The sequence below is a fragment of the Apodemus sylvaticus genome, chromosome 4 (assembly GCF_947179515.1).
Source record: "Apodemus sylvaticus chromosome 4, mApoSyl1.1, whole genome shotgun sequence".
NCBI classification, from domain to species: Eukaryota; Metazoa; Chordata; class Mammalia; order Rodentia; family Muridae; genus Apodemus; species Apodemus sylvaticus.
Window position 1 is genome coordinate 133,924,103 of NC_067475.1, and position 19,706 is coordinate 133,943,808.

A 19,706-nucleotide genomic window follows, 5' to 3' on the forward strand; every position below is an offset into this window, starting at 1 on the left:
GTGTGTGTGCATGTGTGTTCTTTGTTCGTTTGTTGGTTTTTTTTTTTTTTTGACAAATCTCACTTTGTAGCTCTATCTATTCACTGTGTAGACCATGCTGATCTTGAACTCACAGGAATCTGCCTGCCTCCCTAGTACTGGGGCTAAAGGTATGCAGCACCAAGCCTGTGGTTCCATTAGTGAGATTTTTAAAAATTAAATGTCCAACTACTTTTACACTTTCCTGTACACTTTAACAGTACTACTTAGGGGTGCACTGACGTAGTCTGTTATATGGGGAAACATCTGTGAGAATAATACAGCTTGATGTCTCTGCTATAATGTGATTTATTTTAAAATAGAAAATAAAACAATATCTTTTTTGTTATGAATATAACAAAGGATGGCACTAATTTTATTTTGTATTGGTGTTTTTAAAGACCCTCAAGATGAAAATAAAATTGGAATAGATGGTATACAGCAGTTCTGTGATGATCTGGCCCTCGACCCAGCCAGCATCAGTGTGTTGATCATTGCATGGAAGTTCAGGGCGGCCACTCAGTGCGAGTTCTCCAAACAGGAGTTCATGGATGGCATGACAGAGTTAGGGTGAGTATGTGGCACCCCCAGGAGACGAGGCGCTCTCTGGGAGGTGATGAGGTGCTCTCTGGGAGGTGACGAGCTTCGTCCTTGGTTTTGTGTTCTGCTTTAATGGAAGTTTAAGTTTTGGCTAGCCTATGAACAGTACTGAGTCAGTGTGCTGTCTCCTCGGATTTTCTGGGTTTGCCGATCTCCTGTATGATTTTGCAGCCTTCTTTAATTGCGCTGTCCTGGTCATTTCTTCCGAGGAGTCACTAGTATTACAATTATCTGACATTTGTATTTAACATAACAAAGTCAAAGGAACAGTTAGTTCCTATTTTGATGCTGTGTATTTTGAAGTGATAAAACTGTAGATTTTGATGGCTGGTTAGGGAACAGGTTTGAAGAAGTAGATTGAAAAGTCAGGTAAAGGTTTGCTGACAATTGCTAGTTGACTGACAGGACTGTAGTAGTCTGAAAGCTGGGCATGGTGGGAATGCCAGCCCTTGGAAGGCAGATGCAAGAGGATAAGGAGTTAAGGTCATCCTCAGCTAAGTAGGAGCTCAAGGCCAGCTTGGCCTGCAGCATGAGATCCTATCTCCAGAAGATAACAAAACCAACAAGCTAACATTGACCGAGCTTCATTTCAATCACTCTTTTGCCTGTCTCTTCATAACCACTCTGTGACCCATAGACCATAGTTTATTGACCCATAAAACCAGGTGATATCCAGGATGGACAAGCAGGATGCTGCGTACTAAGTCAGATGGGCTTTGGGAAGCTGGGTACGGTCAGGACACAACCTCTTCAGTAATGTGACCACAGAAAATTGAAAGAAGTAGTAAGAGAAAAGCTGAATGTGTAAAGAGGTGGCAGTAGCTGTTGCCACGCCTGGGGCTTCATGAAGTGAGCAGCCAGTCAGGTCAGAATTCAGTCCCTGGGGAGAAGGCAGGGCTACAGGAGCAGTGTGCCTGCTCAGAAGCTGCTACTGCGGTGGAGAAAACTGGTTGGGGGAGTCGGGGGGTAGACAGCGCTGCGCTGGGGCCTTTCCGACGCTGACACCACTCCTCCACTGACAGCAGCCTGGGTAAATCCCCCTTCCTCCCCTGGCCTTTTAGCCCTGTAGACCCTGTAGTCAGTAGACCCTGACATCAAGGGAGCTGGCAAGAGAAAGGATGTCCAGAGATTTGTGACTGACAGCTACAAAGCAGGGCAGGGCAGGGTGGGCTTGGGTGATGAGGCACTAGGTTATGTGCCCACCCTGGCTTATAGCCCAGCCGGCTTGTCCCGTGCCTGCTGGGCTTTTTTGTCAGAGACACGTTTCACTAGAATTATGGGAAAGCATTGTCTCTGCTTATGGAAAATGGAATAACAATGCATCCTATGAAATGTTACAGAGAATGTAGAAGGAAGATAGAAAGCAGAAGTGTTTAGAGGATTGACTGAATTGATTTGGAATCTTTTGGAATTGATTTTGTGGAATCTTTAAGATATAGAACACTTCTGTCACAAGTCCATTGCTAGAAGGAAAGTAATTTGGTACATGTTGGAAGTTTTGTAAACATAGGGAAAAACCCTAATTCTGACTTAAATAATCTAGTTGAAGGCACTACAGGTTTCAGCTAGTATTTATTAAAAGCAAGTGTTCAAGAAGAACACATCCTTAGCAAGAGGCCTAGTTTGGAAGCTATTCTGTGGACCACCTGCAGCTAGCTGTCCCCACCGCAGTGAGAGGTGAATATTGGGGCTGAGTTTGTGCATTTTTGTCTCTTCATGGGCACACAAGTGGAGTCTGTAAGTCATCATGTTGAGAGTTTGATGAATTAATATGTTTAAAAAGAATAACCAGTTTCTTTTAGAAGTAGTAATTCTAACATTTCATCATTGTGGACTTTGTCTTCTTTTTTACGCCAACTCTAGACAAGAGTTGCCCTTTATCCATGGCTTTTGTGAAGATTGGGTGACTCATAGTTGACTGCATTCACAAATTATTTCTTGAAAGTTTCCAGAAAAAAAAAATCCCTAAGTTTTAAGTTGGGCATCATTCTCAGTAGAGATGTAAGATTTTAAACTGTCTTGCTGTCCTGCCTGAAGTATAAACTTTCCCTTTGTCTAGCATAGCCCCACTGTACCCTGCCTGCCTGTTAGTCACTTAGTGGCTTTCTTAGTTACCACAGTGCTGGGGGTTAGCATCAGTCTTGGTCTCATGACCAGTACATGTGTTCAGGTGGCCCGAAAGTGTAAGAGGAGCGGTGCTGGCAGTTCCGACGTGCCAGAGACTGCCGCCTTTTCAGTAGAGAGAAAACACATGCATAGCATTTCCATTACTGCATAATTATTTTAATATTAGTTCCAATTAATCTCTTGCTTTGTCTTTTCTTTAAGTTGCACTTTGTACCACAGCTGTGTGTGTGTGTGTGTGTGTGTAGGACGAAGCCGTCCGTATCTGGGGCATGGTGCTCTCCAAGGTTTCAGCATCAGTGAGGGATTTGCGTAAAAAGATGAAATCCCACCTATCTGATATTTTAAACATAAGTTCTAGGAAACAAATGCAAGCCCTCATAGGAATAATTAAGTTAAGTTTTTAATTTATAGTGAAAAGTTAACCATTTATAAACTTAATTTTATAATGTAGATGTGACAGCATAGAAAAACTAAAGGCCCAAATACCCAAGATGGAACAAGAATTGAAAGAACCAGGACGATTTAAGGATTTTTACCAGTTTACTTTTAATTTTGCAAAGAATCCAGGACAAAAAGGATTAGGTAAGAATATTTTAAAATTATATTTGGTATTTTTACATATATTTAAATACATTGATAGTATCACTTTTGCAATAGAAAATCTTGTGGTTTGAACATAATGTTACGAAAATACCAGCTTTGGCAAACACGGAGTAGTGGGCATTTAGTCAGGGACTGCGGGCATGGTGCTGCAGAGGGTCGCTTGGATGTCTTATGGGAACCACTGAATCACTAAAGCACTGAAGCTCTAAGTACAGAACGGGAGTGGCCCTCAGTGCGTCACTGGCATCTCTTTAGTTACGGGCTCTTTTTTGTTCACAGAGGCTGAAGAAAGTTTTAGGGTCATAGGATCTACAAAGATACTGTTACAAGATCGCTGAGTCATGGCCCCAAAACTTCGTTTCTGGTTCTTTTCTTTTCTTTTTCTTTTTTTTTTTTTTTTTTTACACTTGAAAACTGTAAGAAAGGGTGAAAAGAAAGTGGTCACGACTCATCATCTTACTCTGGGGAAAGCAGTACCCAGTGTAGGGCGCCTTCGCCCTGTGGTGCCACCTCATCTTAGGAAAGGTTTGGATCAATCAGTTAGTACTAAATGCAGTCTACATGTTTGCTTCGGGCCAGTTAGGGGCTATGAAAGTAAAAGGTGAAATGAAATTTACAAAGTTCCTGAAAAGCGTAGACAGCACTAGATAATACAGAGCAGTAGGAGAGGGATCTAAGCAGAGGAGGAGTAATTAAAGCCAGAGAGACTGGAAAGTGCTGCTAGGCTTTGGAGGTAGCAGGGGAAGGTTGTTATATGACTGAATAAAGCACAGCAGTAAAATGAAGGGCTGGGGGCCCCCACACTCAAAGATAAGTTGACAAAAGGCGTTGATTTGATTTTAGAGAGACCCGGAGTTGGTAGGACACAGTACAGCTAAACTAACAACCGTAGGCTTCTTTTGAAAATGAGACAAGAATGTTTTGAGTTGGGAGTATGGGAGAAATGGGACCCACTGGTAGTTTTCCAGGACTGAGCCTCTTGAATATGAGCTTTTAGTCCCTGATAATGGGCCAGGTCCTTCACCCATACTGTCCAGCAATGCTGAAGAACTTTATTCTTTCCTTCAGCAAGTTACTAGATACCACATACACAGATACAGAATCTAGACTTTTTTGTTTTGTTCTTAATTTGCAAATGAGAAAACTTAGGCACAGCAAAGGTAAATCATAAGTGAGGCGGTGGTGGTTTCTTTGTTTCTGAGATGCTTAGGGATGGAATCAGAGCCCTGCATGTTCGAGGGATAGAATCAGAGCTCTGCACGTGTTAGGGATGGAATCAGAGCCCTGCATATGCTAGGGATGGAATCAGAGTCCTGCACATGCTAGGGATGGAATCAGAGCCCTGCACATGCTAGGGATGGAATCGGAGCCCTGCACGTGTTAGGGATGGAATCAGAGCCCTGCACATGCTAGGGATGGAATCAGAGTCCTGCACATGCTAGGGATGGAATCAGAGCCCTGCACATGCTAGGGATGGAATCAGAGCCCTGCACATGCTAGGGATGGAATCAGAGCCCTGCATATGCTAGGGATGGAATCAGAGCCCTGCACATGCTAGGGATGGAATCAGAGCCCTGCACATGCTAGGGATGGAATCAGATTCCTGCACATGCTAGGGATGGAATCAGAGCCCTGCACATGCTAGGGATGGAATCGGGAGCCCTGCACATGCTAGGGATGGAATCGGAGCCCTGCACATGCTAGGGATGGAATCGGAGCCCTGCACATGCTAGGGATGGAATCAGAGCCCTGCACATGCTAGGGATGGAATCAGAGCCCTGCATATGCTAGGGATGGAATCAGAGCCCTGCACATGCTAGGGATGGAATCAGAGTCCTGCACATGCTAGGGATGGAATCAGAGTCCTGCACATGCTAGGGATGGAATCAGAGCCCTGCACATGCTAGGGATGGAATCGGGAGCCCTGCACATGCTAGGGATGGAATCGGAGCCCTGCACATGCTAGGGATGGAATCGGAGCCCTGCACATGCTAGGGATGGAATCGGAGCCCTGCACATGCTAGGGATGGAATCGGAGCCCTGCACATGCTAGGCAGGTGTGTTATTTATTGAGCCATACCCTGAACTCTTCAGTTCTTGAGTTTCATGCTCTCACTAGCTGCCCACGCCGGTCAGAATTGCCCTTTAGCCGGGCACATTGGACCTTGAACTTGTATCCTCCTGCTGGACTCCCGGGGCCAGCTTCGCCGCTGGGCCTTCTTTGGTGGGAATGCAGCCTAGTCCTTCTTGAGGGAAGTGCACGGCACTGCTGGCCCAGCCGAGGGTCTCTCTCAAGATACAGTAGCTGGAGAGGCTGAGGAGTCCTCTTGTACTAATGCTGTGTTTTAGATTAAGCATCAAGGGAGAAGATCAATTCTTTGAGTAGGAATTAGTCCACAGAAGCAACTAGAGAAGAGACGGACGTGTGTGATGAAGAACTAGCCTGAAAGATGAAGTGGGACTGAGTTGATTAAAGATTTTCAAAATGTTTGTAAAGTGCAGTTCTAATGCAGTTCCTTTTTGGACTGGTTGCCCAAGCACCATCTTGTTCTTGCTTTAAATGCATCTGAAATGAACACATAATCACATGGTTAGTGGACGCAGGGTGACATGGGAGTATTTACAGAGCACAAAGTGATCCGAGTGGACAGATTGCATTACTACAGAAGCCTTCCCTTTCATGAGGAGGCAGAAAAAGCCACACTGCCTACAGTCAGACACCAGGTAGCCTGGCTCTTTCTTTTTCTAGTTTTCCCTTTCCCTTCCCTCAAGTAAAAATTTGGTGAAGCCTTTCAGTTTGAATATTATTTTGTGGTACTTAGAAATATAACAGCATTTTGATAAGATTATACATAGTATTGTGGATGTCATATTGATTAGGAATCAGTTTCTTAGTTACATTTTTGCCCTTATAGGATAAATAATAAACGGTATTTTTAATAAATATATACTTTGATACTAAAATTAAAACCAATATTTTATGGTTATTTGATATAGTAATATGATAATAAATTAGAATTTTTATATAGAAAAAATTAAGAAAGCAGTTATGTGAAAACAGATTTTGAAAAAATAGTTGTGGTTTTCAAGTATTAAGAAAAAATACATTGTTCAGTGGTTATAGACTTTGTTTTATAATGAGCATTCAGGAGATTATATAATAATGCATTTCACATTTTTATTTTTAAAAGTAAAGGCAAATTCTGTATTGTGTATACAACCACAATAAAAAGTTATTTGTGAAGCTCCCCAGACCATAGCTTTTTACAATGAAATGAACCCTAATGTTGGATGTGGAGTTTGTTAACAATAGTCTATCTGTGTGCATTTATCAGATGTACTGATACATTTATCTGTAGGAACTGATGGGTGCAAAGGAAAGGGTAGGAGGGAGAGAGAGCCCGAGGGAGAGGAAGGGAAGCAGTTCCACGGTGGCAGGAGATGGGTGACTGGTTTGACTGAAGAGTTCAATTAACAAGGAGAGTCTTCCTGACTGTCTTGTGAGTCCACAGGTCTGAGGTTTATGGAGGACAGGAAGCGGCAGGTAGATGGGGGAGTGGCAGCCCTGGGTGGCTGTGCGGTGCGTGTGTGGCAGGAGCTGAGGTCTGTTTCCCTGCCCACCCCTCTCTCCTAGTCTCTACCAGCTGCTTCAGTCACCTGCAGGTCCTGATTAGTCTTGTTAGCTTAAATTTTAAAGCGGTTTTTGTAAGCCCTCTACCTAAAATACCCGCTCTGCTTAGGATCACTTTAGGGACATGTCCTGCCTCAGGAAGTGGCCTTCCTGTCTTGGAGCTGTTAATTGCACACAATTGTCTTTCTGTGTAACCATTTAAAGACCATCACTGCTCAGTCCTTGTCCTTTTCCAGGTCAATATTCCAATTTATTTAGCTACTTGTCTTTAAAATGTTTATTATTCTGGTGCTGTCCTCCAAACACATTGCCAGTTTTTTGGTTTCTTTCAAAATTGAGCATTAAAAGTTGGGCCCTCTTCAGGAAGATGTTAAATATAGTGCACTGTAGGAGACTGTTGGTTCTCCTAATTTGACCAGAGAGTGTATGTTTTCTTTAAGAGCAAAGTCATTTTAAGGACCATACTGAACCTTTTGCTAGTGGGCGGAGGCAGTGAAGCCTGGGCTTGACCAGCAGCATTAGAACATGTGTCCACCAGGGGGCAGTAGAGGGCGCTTCCCGAAAGCTGTCCTCCAAGCGCTTGCATGCCCTCGCACCCTTGTACTTGAATTCAGACACACACTAAAATAAACTCATTTCAGAATAGAATCGGAAGGTCATTTTCTTGTGAGTAGTGGTTCTAAAATTAGAGGGAAATTCCATATCATGTATATGCAACCACAATAAAAAGATATTTGTGAAGTAGATGATTTCAAAGATTTTTTTTCATATAAAAATATTTATTATTTTATCTGTATGGGTGTGTGCTTAAGTGTATATCATCTGCATGCAGGAGACTGGAAGTCAGAAGAGGGAGTTGAGGTCTTCTGAGACTGGAGTTTTAAGACAGTTGTGAGCCCCCATGTGTATGCTGGGAACAAAACCTGAGTTCTCTGAAAAGGCAACGAGTTATTATAACAGACGAGCCATCTTCCAGACACAAATATTCTTATTTTTTAAGCATTCCAAGTAATAAGGCTAGCATGCATCTGAAATTTGGGCTCCGTCAGGGGCACTCAGGTGGTGTGGCCATCTACCACAGAATCAGTGCTAAAGATAGATGACATCAGTGCTAACCACACAACGACAGCACAGGTAGACACTGATACTGATGTCTTCTGGTGTCAAAATTCATCAGTGGCAAGGATACTAAGTTTAATGCAAAGTGTGAGAGACTGAAAAAAGTAAGCTACAATTTTCTTGTTTCAGTTGTGGGCATTTGGAGCTCTTGGAGTATATTAAAGAACTTTTGCATGAGAGATGGAACTATTGATATTTTTTCTAAGTCATCAAAATAATTTATAATAGTTAAATGCCTCTTAAATATATATGATATCTTCTGAAGCTAAAAGTAATATGCACTCAACCAGTTTTTAAAATCTATTTGGTACATTAAACATGATAGAAGTAGAAAAAAAATCTCTTATGAAGTCCTCTATGAAAGGAAATTGTGACAGGTTCCTGATTACACAGAAACTGTTCCATCTCCAAAGGAGAATGCGCAGTATAACTGTGTCGTCATAGAATGATTTGGGTAGTGTTTCTCCTGTTTCTATTTTGTGGAATAGTTTGAAGAGCATTAGTGTTAGGTGTTCTTTGAAGGTCTGATACAATTCTGCACTAAAACCATCTGGTCCTGTGCTTTGTTTGGTTGGGAGACTTTCAATGGCCCCTTCTATTTCCTTAGGGGTTATGGGACTGTGTAGATGGTTTATCTGATCCTGATTTAACTTTAGTATCTGGTATCTGTCTAGGAAATTGTCCATTTCATCCAGATTTTCCAGTTTTGTTGAGTATAAGCTTTTGTAGTAGGCGCTGGTGATTTTTTTGGATTTCCTTGATTTCTGATGTTATATCTCCCCTTTTATTTCTGATTTTGTTATTTGGATCCTGTCTCTGCCCTCTGGCTAGTCTGGCTAAGGGTTTATTTTGTTGATTTTCTCAAAGAGCCAGCTCCTGGTTTTGTTGATTCTCTGTATAGTTCTTTTGGTTTCTACTTGGTTGATTTCACCCCAGAGTTTATTTCCTGCCGTCTACTACTCTTGGGTATATTTGCTTTTTTTTGTTCTAAAACTTTCGTGCATGCTGTTAAGCTGGTAGTGTATGCTCTCTCCTGTTTCTTTTTGAAGGCACTCAGAGCTATGAGTTTTCCTCTTAGCACTGCTTTCATTGTGTTCCATAAGTTTGGGTATGTTGTGCCTTCATTTTCGTTAAATTCTAAAAAGTCTTTAATTTTTTTTATTTCTTCCTTGACCCAAGTTATCATTGAGTACAGTATAGTTCAGCTTCCATGTGTATGTGGGCTTTCTGTTGTTTTTGTTGCTATTGAAGATCAGCCTTACTCCCTGGTGATCTGACAGGATGCATGGAATTAGTTCAATCTTCTTATATCTGTTGAGGTCTGTTTTGTGACCAATTATATGGTCAGTTTTGGAGAAGGTACCATGGCGTTATGAGAAAAAGTATATTCTTTTGTTTTAGGATGAAATATTCTATAGATATCTGTTAAAACCATTTGGCCCATAATTTCTGTTAGTTTCCCTGTGTCTCTGTTTAGTTTGTGTTTCCCTGATCTGTCCATTGGGATCGGCCAGACTTCACGGAGCACAAGGCAACTGAGGCACATATTCTTTCTCGTGTGGAACCTAGCCAACAAAACAGTTCCCACGCAGACACATGTACGCATGCACACACACACACACACACACGTACGTGCACACACACACGAGCACACACACGTGCACACACAGATTCAGTATAGAAAAGGGGAAGGCAAGGGCTAAATATAGGGCATGAGGAGAGAGGGCAGGTATGGACACGAGCTGTGAAAGGGAAGAGAAAGCTAAGCAGTTTTAGTCCTAACTCTGTTGTGGATTTTTTTTTAATTTTGGTGGTAGATAAGTGCATAAAAATATATTGATCACTGACAGTGTAAAATCCAATGTGAAGCTCCACAGCTTCAGAGCAGGTAATTCTAAGTGGAGAGGAGTTCTTTGAAGTGTGTGGACTTTGGGTCTACTTCTTTTTGGTGTGTGATTTTTTTTTGTAAGATTTTTTTTTGCATAATAAAGTTATAAAAATACTCCAGCTGTAAAGAAGAAAATGAAATTTGCAGGTAAATGGATAGAAGTAGAAAGGTTATCCTGAGTAAAGTAGCCCAGTCCCAGAAAGACTCCTGCTGCTCCGGGTGGGCTCCTGCTTGGGGCACCGAGGTTCTGATCTGACACCGTAGCAAAGAATTGGCATCAACCTAATTATCCATCAACAAATGAAGGGACGGAGTCAGACAGACAGACACAGAGACTATTGGAAAGAAAAATAAAATCATAAAATGAACTGAAAAATGATGGTGTTCGAATGTATATTATGTGAGGTTATACAACCTCGGAGAAAACCCTGAAACCCTGCATGTTCTAGAAGACAGTCCTGCAGCACGTGCCTTGAGCCTCTCGCTTCTGTGTGCTTCCTCTCCTCCTCAGCAGCGTCCCCTGAGACTTGGGTGTTCTGGTCTGTTGTAGCTGTATCAGGTGGGGCAACCCACATCAGTAGCTTTCTGCATTCTGATCAGTTGTGACTGTCAGTAATGGTCTCTCTGACTTCGACCATAAGAAACTTCAATTGTTGTGTGTGAAAGAGAGCTACACTCATCTGTGGGTGTAAGTACTTAAAATGCAGTTAGAAATCATTCAAGTTTATGGACATGCAATAGTATGCTCTCCTCTATGATCCGGTGCCTCATCAACCACAGATGGCTAAGTTGACAATACTATGCATGATTTCCATGTAGTAGGCGAGCCACAGGTCCACTCAGACTGCTGTCAGTTACTCTCAAGCTAGAAGCACCACTATTGCACTTGTATGGACAGCATGCCACTGCCATTGTGGTTCATAGACATCACAACTGGGCAAGAGGATTGATTCCTCTCTGCCTATGCAGTCTGTGTATTATCTTCTAATTGAAATAGTTGGCCTCCAAGGAGGAGGCTTCCAGTCAAATCCAGCTTGAGTCTTCCAAGTCTTGTACCCAAGGTATTGCTGTCTTCAGCCATGGGAACTCACCTTCAACCTCTTGGAGGAGGCCACAGGCAATAGCTTATATTGTTTTGGGAGTCTTAGATGCCTCTGACCAACAATTCCAAACGGAGGTTTCTCATGCCTGGCCTGGTGCTGGGATTTTTGTTAGTGTTTGGCACTTGCCAGGACACACTCCAAGTAGCATGACCTAAACTGTGTGTGCACATAGACATATATATATGTGTATGTATGTGTGTGTATATATATATATATATATATATATATATATATACACACATATACATATATGTGTATGTGTGTGTGTAATTTTAAGTAGATATAAAGCAAATGTCCCTGTGACAATTCACATGTCTTAGCGTGGTACTTCCCCTCCTCCCTCTGCTTCCCTCTTTGTTTTCCTCCCTCCTCCCTCTCTGGTTAGAGCCCCCACCCCATTTTTTTCATGTTTCTCTTTCACATAACCGGTATCCTGGGATCGCCCTTTCTAAAGCTTCTTTCCACCTGATGATCCCTTTTGTTCTTTCCTGGTTTATGCAGGTACCCCAAATTATATACTTAGATCTGAAGATTTGCTGCTATGAACTATAGATTTGAGAGAGAATACATTATGCTTACTGTGTTGGTCTGTATATGCTTCGCCCATGTAGTGGCACTATTAGGAGGTGTGGCTCTGTTGTAGTGGGTGTGACCATGTTGGATTAGGTGTGTCACTGTGGGCATGGACTTTAAAGATGCTTACTCAAGCTGCCTGGAAGTCAGTCTTCTAGCAGTCTTTAGAAGAAGATGTAGAACTCTCGCCTCCTCCTACACCTTGATGCTGCACCTGGATGCTGCCATGTTCCCACCTTGATGACAATGGACTGAACCTCTGAACCTGTAAGCCAGCCCCAATTAAATGTCCTTATAAGAGTTGCCTTGATCATGGTGTCTGTTCATAGCAATAAAACCCTAAGACGCTTTCCTTTCTGGATCTGGATTACTTTATACATACACACACCACCACCACTACCCCCCTCCATGTTCCATTCATTTACTTACAAATTTTATGATTTATTTTTTCTTTATAATTTTCTGTAATGTTTATGCACTACATTTTCATTACCCATTCCTCAGGTGAAGGTCATTTAGGTTGTTTCCATGTCTTAACTATTGTGACTAGAATAGTGGCTAGAGCTGAGCAAGTATCTTCAAATAGGATGTTGAAGCCTGTTCTAGACAGTGTTCTGTTGCCATGAAAAATCACCACGACCACAGCAACTCTTAGGAAGGAAATCATTAAATTGGTTTTGCTTACAGTTTCAGAGGTGTAGTTGATTATCAGCATGGTTGGGAACATGGGAGCACAGAGGAAGATTTGGGGCAGAGGAGGTGAGAGTTTATGTTTGGACCCATAGGCAGTAGGAAGAGAGGGAGAGACGAGGCCTGGCTTCAACATTTGAAAAGCCCACCCTTAGTGACATACTTCCTCCAGCAGGCCACACCTACTCCAACAAGGCCACACATCCTATTCCCTGGCAAATAGCACCAGTCCCTAAAGACCACACATTCAAATGTATGTACCTCTGTAGCCATTCCTACCAAACCACCACACTTCCCTTCCTGGTCCCCACAGGCTCATAGCCATATAGTAATGCAAAAATGCTTTCAGTCCAATATCAGAGGGCCCCATAGTCTATCACAGTGGCAACACTGTTTATAAGTCCAAAGTCCCTTCAGAGATTCATGGCAGCTTCTTAATTGTGAGTCCCTATAAAATCAGAATCAGAAAGCAGATCGCATACTGTGGCACAGAATAAATATTACCTTTCCAGTGGGGAGGAGAGGGAGCAGAGTGAGGGCCTAACTCCAGCTGCAAACTCCACACCTCCATATTGATGTCCACGAGCTCCTCAGATCTTAAACTTCTTTCAACTGTTGACTGCAACACACTTCTCTCTCTCTCTCGGGCTAGTTCCACACAGTCTTGTTTCCTCAGCTTCACCTTGATAGCCTCATGCAAAGTCTTCTCTGGGCCTCCAGGCAGTGCACACGCCTGGCCTCAATGGTTTTCCTCCGTCACAGGGGGGAATTCCATGCCCTTTTTGTATCCTAAAGCCAGGACTATGTGGCCAAAGCAGCCAAGTCCTGCTGCTTACTGGGGCTGGATCGTGGCCCCTTCAATTACATCTGCATCAGCTTTCTGTTTTCAATGGTTCATTCCTGGCTTAAACTTTTCTTAATTCCTTTTCACAAGTTGGAAGCTTAGCTGGGTGGGATCTTGCCCTGAGGCTGCCACTCCCTTTATTATCTTTAGAATAAGGCTTTTCTTTAAAGCTTCTCTGTCTTTGAGCCCTGGATTTAGCTCTATTACACTTCTGGAATCTCCTTTTCTCCTCAGATTGCATTTTGTATTTTTCCTTGCTTAGCTTGCACCTTTTCATTCTAGACTGCATAAAAGTAATCACAAATAGTCACAGGGCAGACTCTGTACTAGGCTGCCTTCATATCGCCTCTACCAATACCATTTAATTCAAAACTCTTTGATTTAGCCTCTGGTAGACTTTTCAGACAAGGGTAAAAAGCAGCCACATCCTTTGGCAAAATATCATTGGAATAATATCTAGGCTCCTTCCTGCCATTCTTCTGCTCAGACTTCTTGATCCAGGCCAGTGTAACCTGCATTGCCTTCAGCACCACTGACTTCCTTCCTCGTAGGAGGCCCATCCAGTCCCTCTTTACAGCATCAACTGCTTTCCTAATTCACAGATCAGAATCTGCGAACAAGAAGCATTGTACAGCAGTACCCCACTCCCGGTATTCTTCTGTCTTAGTCACCACTCTAGTTAGCAACATGAGCATTGGGGAGCGGAACCTAAAAATGAGACACGCTAAAATCTGATGCAATAGCCAGCTTTATTCAGAACATCAAGCAGTTTCTATTTTGTGGTATTCTGATGGTTAAGCAAGATCAAATGAGCAAAGTTCACTTGCTCACTTTGTGTAGTCATAAGGACAAGAGCATGAGTTCCTACTATCTCGAGTCATGAGGACAACTGGTGGTTAGAAACATCATCTGCATAGAATAGTTATATAATGAAGTAAGCCCATTGCTATTTACTGCACTTCAGAGGGGCACAAAAATATACCCCAAGAACAACCCATGTTACAGAGAACAGAGGTTACAAGACTTTTTCCTTGTTTCCTTGGAGTTATCTCACAGGCTTTAAGAATTCTGCTCACAGGGCTGGAGGGATGGCTGCTTTTCCAAAGGTCCTGAGTTCAAATCCCAGCAACCACATGGTGGCTCACAACCATCCCTAATGAGATCTGATGCCCTTTTCTGGCGTGTCTGAAGACAGCTACGGTGTACTTACATATAATAAATAAATCTTTAAAAAAAAAATTCTGCTCACAAAGCTTCATTCATGGACTGTATTCTAAGAGTCACTGCTGAATTGCTGTGAAGAGACACCAGAGTCAAGGCAGCTCTTATAAAGGAAAACATCTGATTGGAGATTGCTTACAGTTTCAGAAGTGTTGCTCCTTATTAGCATGGTGGAAAGCAGGGATGTGCACAGGGACATCCGTGGTGCTGGGGGAACTGAGCTCTACATCTGGGCCCACGGGCAGCAGGAAGAGAGAAACACGGGCTTGGCTTGAGCATTTGAAACCCCAAAAGCTCACCCCCAGTGACACACTTCCTCCAACAAAGCCACACCTACTCTGACACGGCTACCCCTCCTGTTCCCTGCCTGGTAGCATCACTCCCTAATGACCAAGCTCCCAAATATATGATGGGGGGCGGGGCGGGTGTTGAGGAGGGGAGTGTTGTTCCTGTTCAGACCACCAAATGGTAAGGTCATATTGCTGACTTATTTTTAGCTTTTTGAGAATTCTTCACAATGCAGTCCCTAAACAATGAGTGAGGGTTCTCCTTCCCCAAGCCATTGCCAGCATTTATGTTTGCCCAGTTTTAGCTATTCTGACTGCAACAAGCTGAAGTCTTAAAGTTGTTTTAATGTGTATTTCTCTAATTACTAAGGGACCCTGATGTACTTACTGTGATGAGACAGCATGGCAAAGGCAAATTATAGAAGAAAGCATTTAATATGGATTTACAGTTTTAGAGTGTGATTCTATGACCGTATGCAGGCAGGCATAATGCTGGAGCAGGCTGAGAGCTTACATCTGATCCACACACAGAGCTCAGAGAGTTCATAGGAATGGCAGGTCACATGTAGTACCACACCTCCTAATCCTTTTCAAAGGTCTTCACCAAACGTTCAAATATGAGTCCACAGTGCTTTTATTCAAACCACCACAAGTCCTTCGAGGCTTCTATCATTTGTGATTTCCAGTTGATTTCCTCAAAGTTATCTGGGTTTTTAGGTCAGTACTAGCGCTGAGTTTTCTATTAGGGAAGTGTGAGCAGCGTTGCCCGACTTAGTCTGTGCTGGTTCCGGGCTCCCTCAGGTTCTTATGTGGTCGTGACATCACAGCTGAAGGGATGTGTAAGGTTCCTGCAGTGTGGGGTACCCAGTCGCTCTTAAAAGCTGGGAGGCTCAACCACTTGAGTTCCTTGAAAAGATCCAACTTAGCTTCTCTGTTGCAGGGCAGGGCAGAGTTTGTCACGTGGGTGTTGGCAGGGTCTCTCCGTAGCCCTCTGTGTGCATGTCCAGCTAAAGAGCCTTTATGTTGTCCGGGGAAGTTAAAAAAAAAAAAAAACCTAGGCTATTAGTAGTATTTAATTCTTAAATTACTTTATTTTCCCATGGTTGTGGGAACCTTGAATATGCATCTTTTGAGAATGATGTTCTAGGGTAAGAGAGCAACAGACTTACTCTTAAACAAACAAGCAAACACGCAAACAAAGTCCACAGTGTTTTCATGGCCCTGTGCAGTTAGGACACGCTAGACATCAACTGTGGAGTGTAAGAAGTTTAAGATTAGAAACTTAGCAATTGTTTGCATTTTAACTAATTGGTGTGCATCTTCACTGGGGCAGGTTTGCCCTCCAGAATGCCCTTGGCTGTATAAGAGAAATGCTGGTGTCTGGGTACTGCTAAGTAGCCCATGCTGTGACACCGCCACTACAGCAAATAGTTATTTGCCTCAGAATTTTGGAAGGTTCCAGGCTGAGCCTGGGGACCTGCACAGGTGAGCCCTTGGCAGTGGAAAAGTGAGTGACTGCACCTGCTTATCCGCGTCAGAGCACCCTGTGCGGTAGCCCTGTTACTCTCACCCAGTGGCTCTGGAGTGGAAGCAGGTGACAAGTGTGGACTTGGGTCTTTAAGAAAAGTTTGTTCTATGGTGCTCAGAATACAAATGGCTTTCGTTATTGCACTGTTCTTTTGCAGAGACATTTATTCAAAGCATTAAAGTTCATAATTTATTTTTAATATTACAGATCTAGAAATGGCCATTGCTTACTGGAACTTAGTGCTTAATGGAAGATTTAAATTCTTAGACTTATGGAATAAATTTTTGTTGGTAAGTTAACATTTTCTGCAGTTTCTGTTTTCTCTGAAGATTATACTGTACTTAAATTTTAATTAATTTCAAGGCATCATTAATCTCAGTGTGTCTTGGACATAGAATGAGAAATTTGATTACCAGAATTTCATTTTACAAGTGTTACATTTTGTTATGTTTTGTAACAGCTGGACTAACTTTTCCCAACTGTTTCCATAGTTTAAAGAATTCTTGTTTTTGATATCTTAATAGGAGCATCATAAACGATCAATACCAAAAGACACGTGGAACCTTCTGTTAGACTTCAGTTCAATGATTGCAGATGATATGTCCAATTATGATGAAGAAGGTAGCAAAAGTATTACTTGCCTTGCCTGATCTTTCATCTACTGTTTCCATGGAAGTGATCTTCCTTTTTTTGAGTTTTTATACATGCATACCCTACCGTGTGTGTGTGTGTGTGTGTGTGTGTGTGTGTGTGTGTGTGTGTGTGTTCCTGAGAGAATCTAGGCTTTAATTTACTAGCACCTGCTATAATACAGAAGTGCGTTTGAGTGCCTATTCAGATTTTTTTTTATCTTTTATTTTTTATTATTTATTTATTTTTTGCCTTTTGGCCAGCTGCTGTGAAGGAGGAAGGGATGAAGTCCTAGCTTAGGTACAGAACATGTGTGGTGTCTGGACTCTAGCACCACACAATTAAAGAAGAAAAACAGTCTTACCAGTATTTGTCCTGTAGAAAGGCATAAGAATACTCGCTTGTGTCAACATGTTCAGTTAACTTTGAGAGTTACATTCTCTTAATGTAGTTTGTGTCATTTGACTCTACTGAGGTTGGTTTTGGATTTTTTTTTTTTTTTCTGTTAGTCTTGTCTGCAAACTCAGAAATTGTGCTGGATTTGTTTAATTTGAAACCACTTCTGCCGCCTGGTGGTTTTCCTGCATTCAGCCACTGTTGATAACTCTGTTTCTGTGTGTGCCCAGCTCACTGCATTCCGCAGTGTGTCAGCTTATCCTTCACAGTTGCCCAATGCCTCGTGAGAACCAACCAATAGTTTCTTTAAATTTTTGAGTGTAGGACATTCTTTGAAAACCATTCTGTATGCTTCCCGTCCTCACAGATGTCCTAGGACAGTGTGGCCGGAGCCTCCATTTCCATGTCATTGTGCTCTTCTGTAAACAGTGAGAGAAGGACACAGTGAGGGAGGCTAGAGGACTTGGCACAGCACCTCTCACTGGTGTGCCTGACTGTAATGAAGCTTTGGAAACCATACTACTACTGTAGTATTGATGTATTGCTCAGCAGAGATACTGTCAATGGCTAAGCCATATAACCCCATTTTAGAATAATAGACCGAAGACAGGAATATTAATCAAAGACATAATGATGGTATTTTTATAGAGTGACTACTGGGGGTAGGTAACTCTAATTCTTTTGAGAAAGCTATAAGAAACAAAGGCTTCTATTAACACATTAGCTTTGATTCTGCTTTTCTCTGTTCCCTTTCCTCCCATATTTTTTTCTTTTTCTTTTTTTCCAGGAGCATGGCCTGTTCTTATTGATGACTTTGTGGAATTTGCACGCCCTCAAATTGCTGGGACAAAAAGTACAACAGTGTAGCACTAAAGGAACCTTCTAGAATGTACATAGTCTGTACAATAAATACAACGGAAAAATGCACAGTCAATTTCTGCTGGCTGGACTGAACTGAAGATCAATCCTCACAGTTCAAACTGAGGGTTGAGACAAAACTTTAAGGATACATCTTGGACCATATCGTACTCCATTCTTCTACTGGTGGTTTGGGCTTGTCTTCTAGTCTGGGCCACTCTAAACACTTCTAATTCCAACATTGTGGATTTCATCTTAGACCTGTGGACCATCTTAGTCTGTCTTCCCATGAGTCATAGAAGCTTGATGGTGATTATTCTGAGGTTTCCATTCTTGCATAAAGCACAATGCTGTCTTCATCAGAAAGCAGTTTGGCATAAGAATTAAACATTAATAATGAACACCACAAACAATTTATAAAAACTTCTTAAGTATATGCTTTGGGCTAGTTGCAAAGACTATGCTGGTAGCACTTCAAATGAGAGTGATTTATCTGAGTGTACCGCATCTGGAATGGGGTTTGATTGGGGGAATTTAATTTTCCTGGCAAACTACATGTACTGTTGGTGTGAGTAGAATACCTGATAAAAGAAATGTCAAAATAACCAACACATGAAACAAAGGGATAATTTGCTGACTCCCTGAAATATGTCCTGTCTCAGATTCTCACGAAGGTTCTACAGAACAAGTCTGTGGTCTTGCCCATGTTCATGCACAGGGTCCTGCAGTGAACGTTTATTTAAAAAGTATTGTAATGAGGCCGAATGTTAGACTCCACTCTCATGCGCATCACACACCACATAATTGGATTCCATTATGCTTTGAAATGCTTTTATGCCTTCGAATAAGTTAAGCTTTTATTTGTTTTGAATGTGTTTTGGATTGCTATACAATATAATATTCTAAATTTAGGCATGAGGGTTTTAGGTTTGTTTTGGTTTTTTTTGTTTTTTTTATTTTTATTTTTTATTTTTTGTCATCGCACTATGGAACACAAAGCAATTCACTTAATTTATAAGAAGATAGTAAGATTTAAATTTTTGGAATGGTTGTGATGAGCCATGAAGTTCAACCTTTCTCCTATGGCGCTGTTCTTTGAGGCCGTGGTCCAGCCGTGCCGACTGCTGACTGTTGGAATGGCTTCCGGCTGAATCACTGTGGTCCAAGTCTTTCCTCCAGGAGCAGAGTGGGTCAGACAGGGCGAGCACTGGTGCGGACACCAATGTCTTCTGTTCTGTAAATTACTTGACTTTTGACTGTTTTTGTCTCACTTGCATTTGCTAATTTCCACATCAAAGCTGAATGCAGTCTTGATTGTTTGTTTTTGGTTTTTTTTTTTTTTCCATGACAGGACTCATGTCTTGCTCTCCTGCTGAAAACGCTTGTTTCTCTGATAACATACTGACATGTGAAAGGGGGTATTCATAAATACGTCCATGAGGAAGTTAAAATGATGAATGAAATGTTGGGTGACTGGTCTTCAATAGGAACAGATTTTGCTTCATGTATCCAGGTCCTCTGCAGGGTACCAAGGAATGTTCTTCAGGATAGCAGAACAATTTATGCAGATATGGAAATGATTAAAACTGC

General features: G+C 42.1%; 1 protein-coding gene across 4 annotated transcripts in view; it reads left to right on the forward strand.

Moving 5' to 3' along the window:
* Positions 1-19,458, forward strand: part of Dcun1d1 (defective in cullin neddylation 1 domain containing 1) — a 33,230-nt gene extending 13,772 nt beyond the window's left edge. For all 4 annotated transcript variants that reach the window (XM_052180630.1, XM_052180631.1, XM_052180632.1 and 1 more), the window contains exons 3-7: positions 420-588; positions 3,197-3,327; positions 16,440-16,522; positions 16,757-16,853; positions 18,046-19,458. In XM_052180630.1, the coding sequence (XP_052036590.1) occupies positions 420-588; positions 3,197-3,327; positions 16,440-16,522; positions 16,757-16,853; positions 18,046-18,125 (560 nt within the window). In that variant the 3' untranslated portion in view covers positions 18,126-19,458. The remainder of the gene's footprint in view (positions 1-419; positions 589-3,196; positions 3,328-16,439; positions 16,523-16,756; positions 16,854-18,045) is intronic.
* The last annotated feature ends 248 nt before the right edge of the window (positions 19,459-19,706 follow it).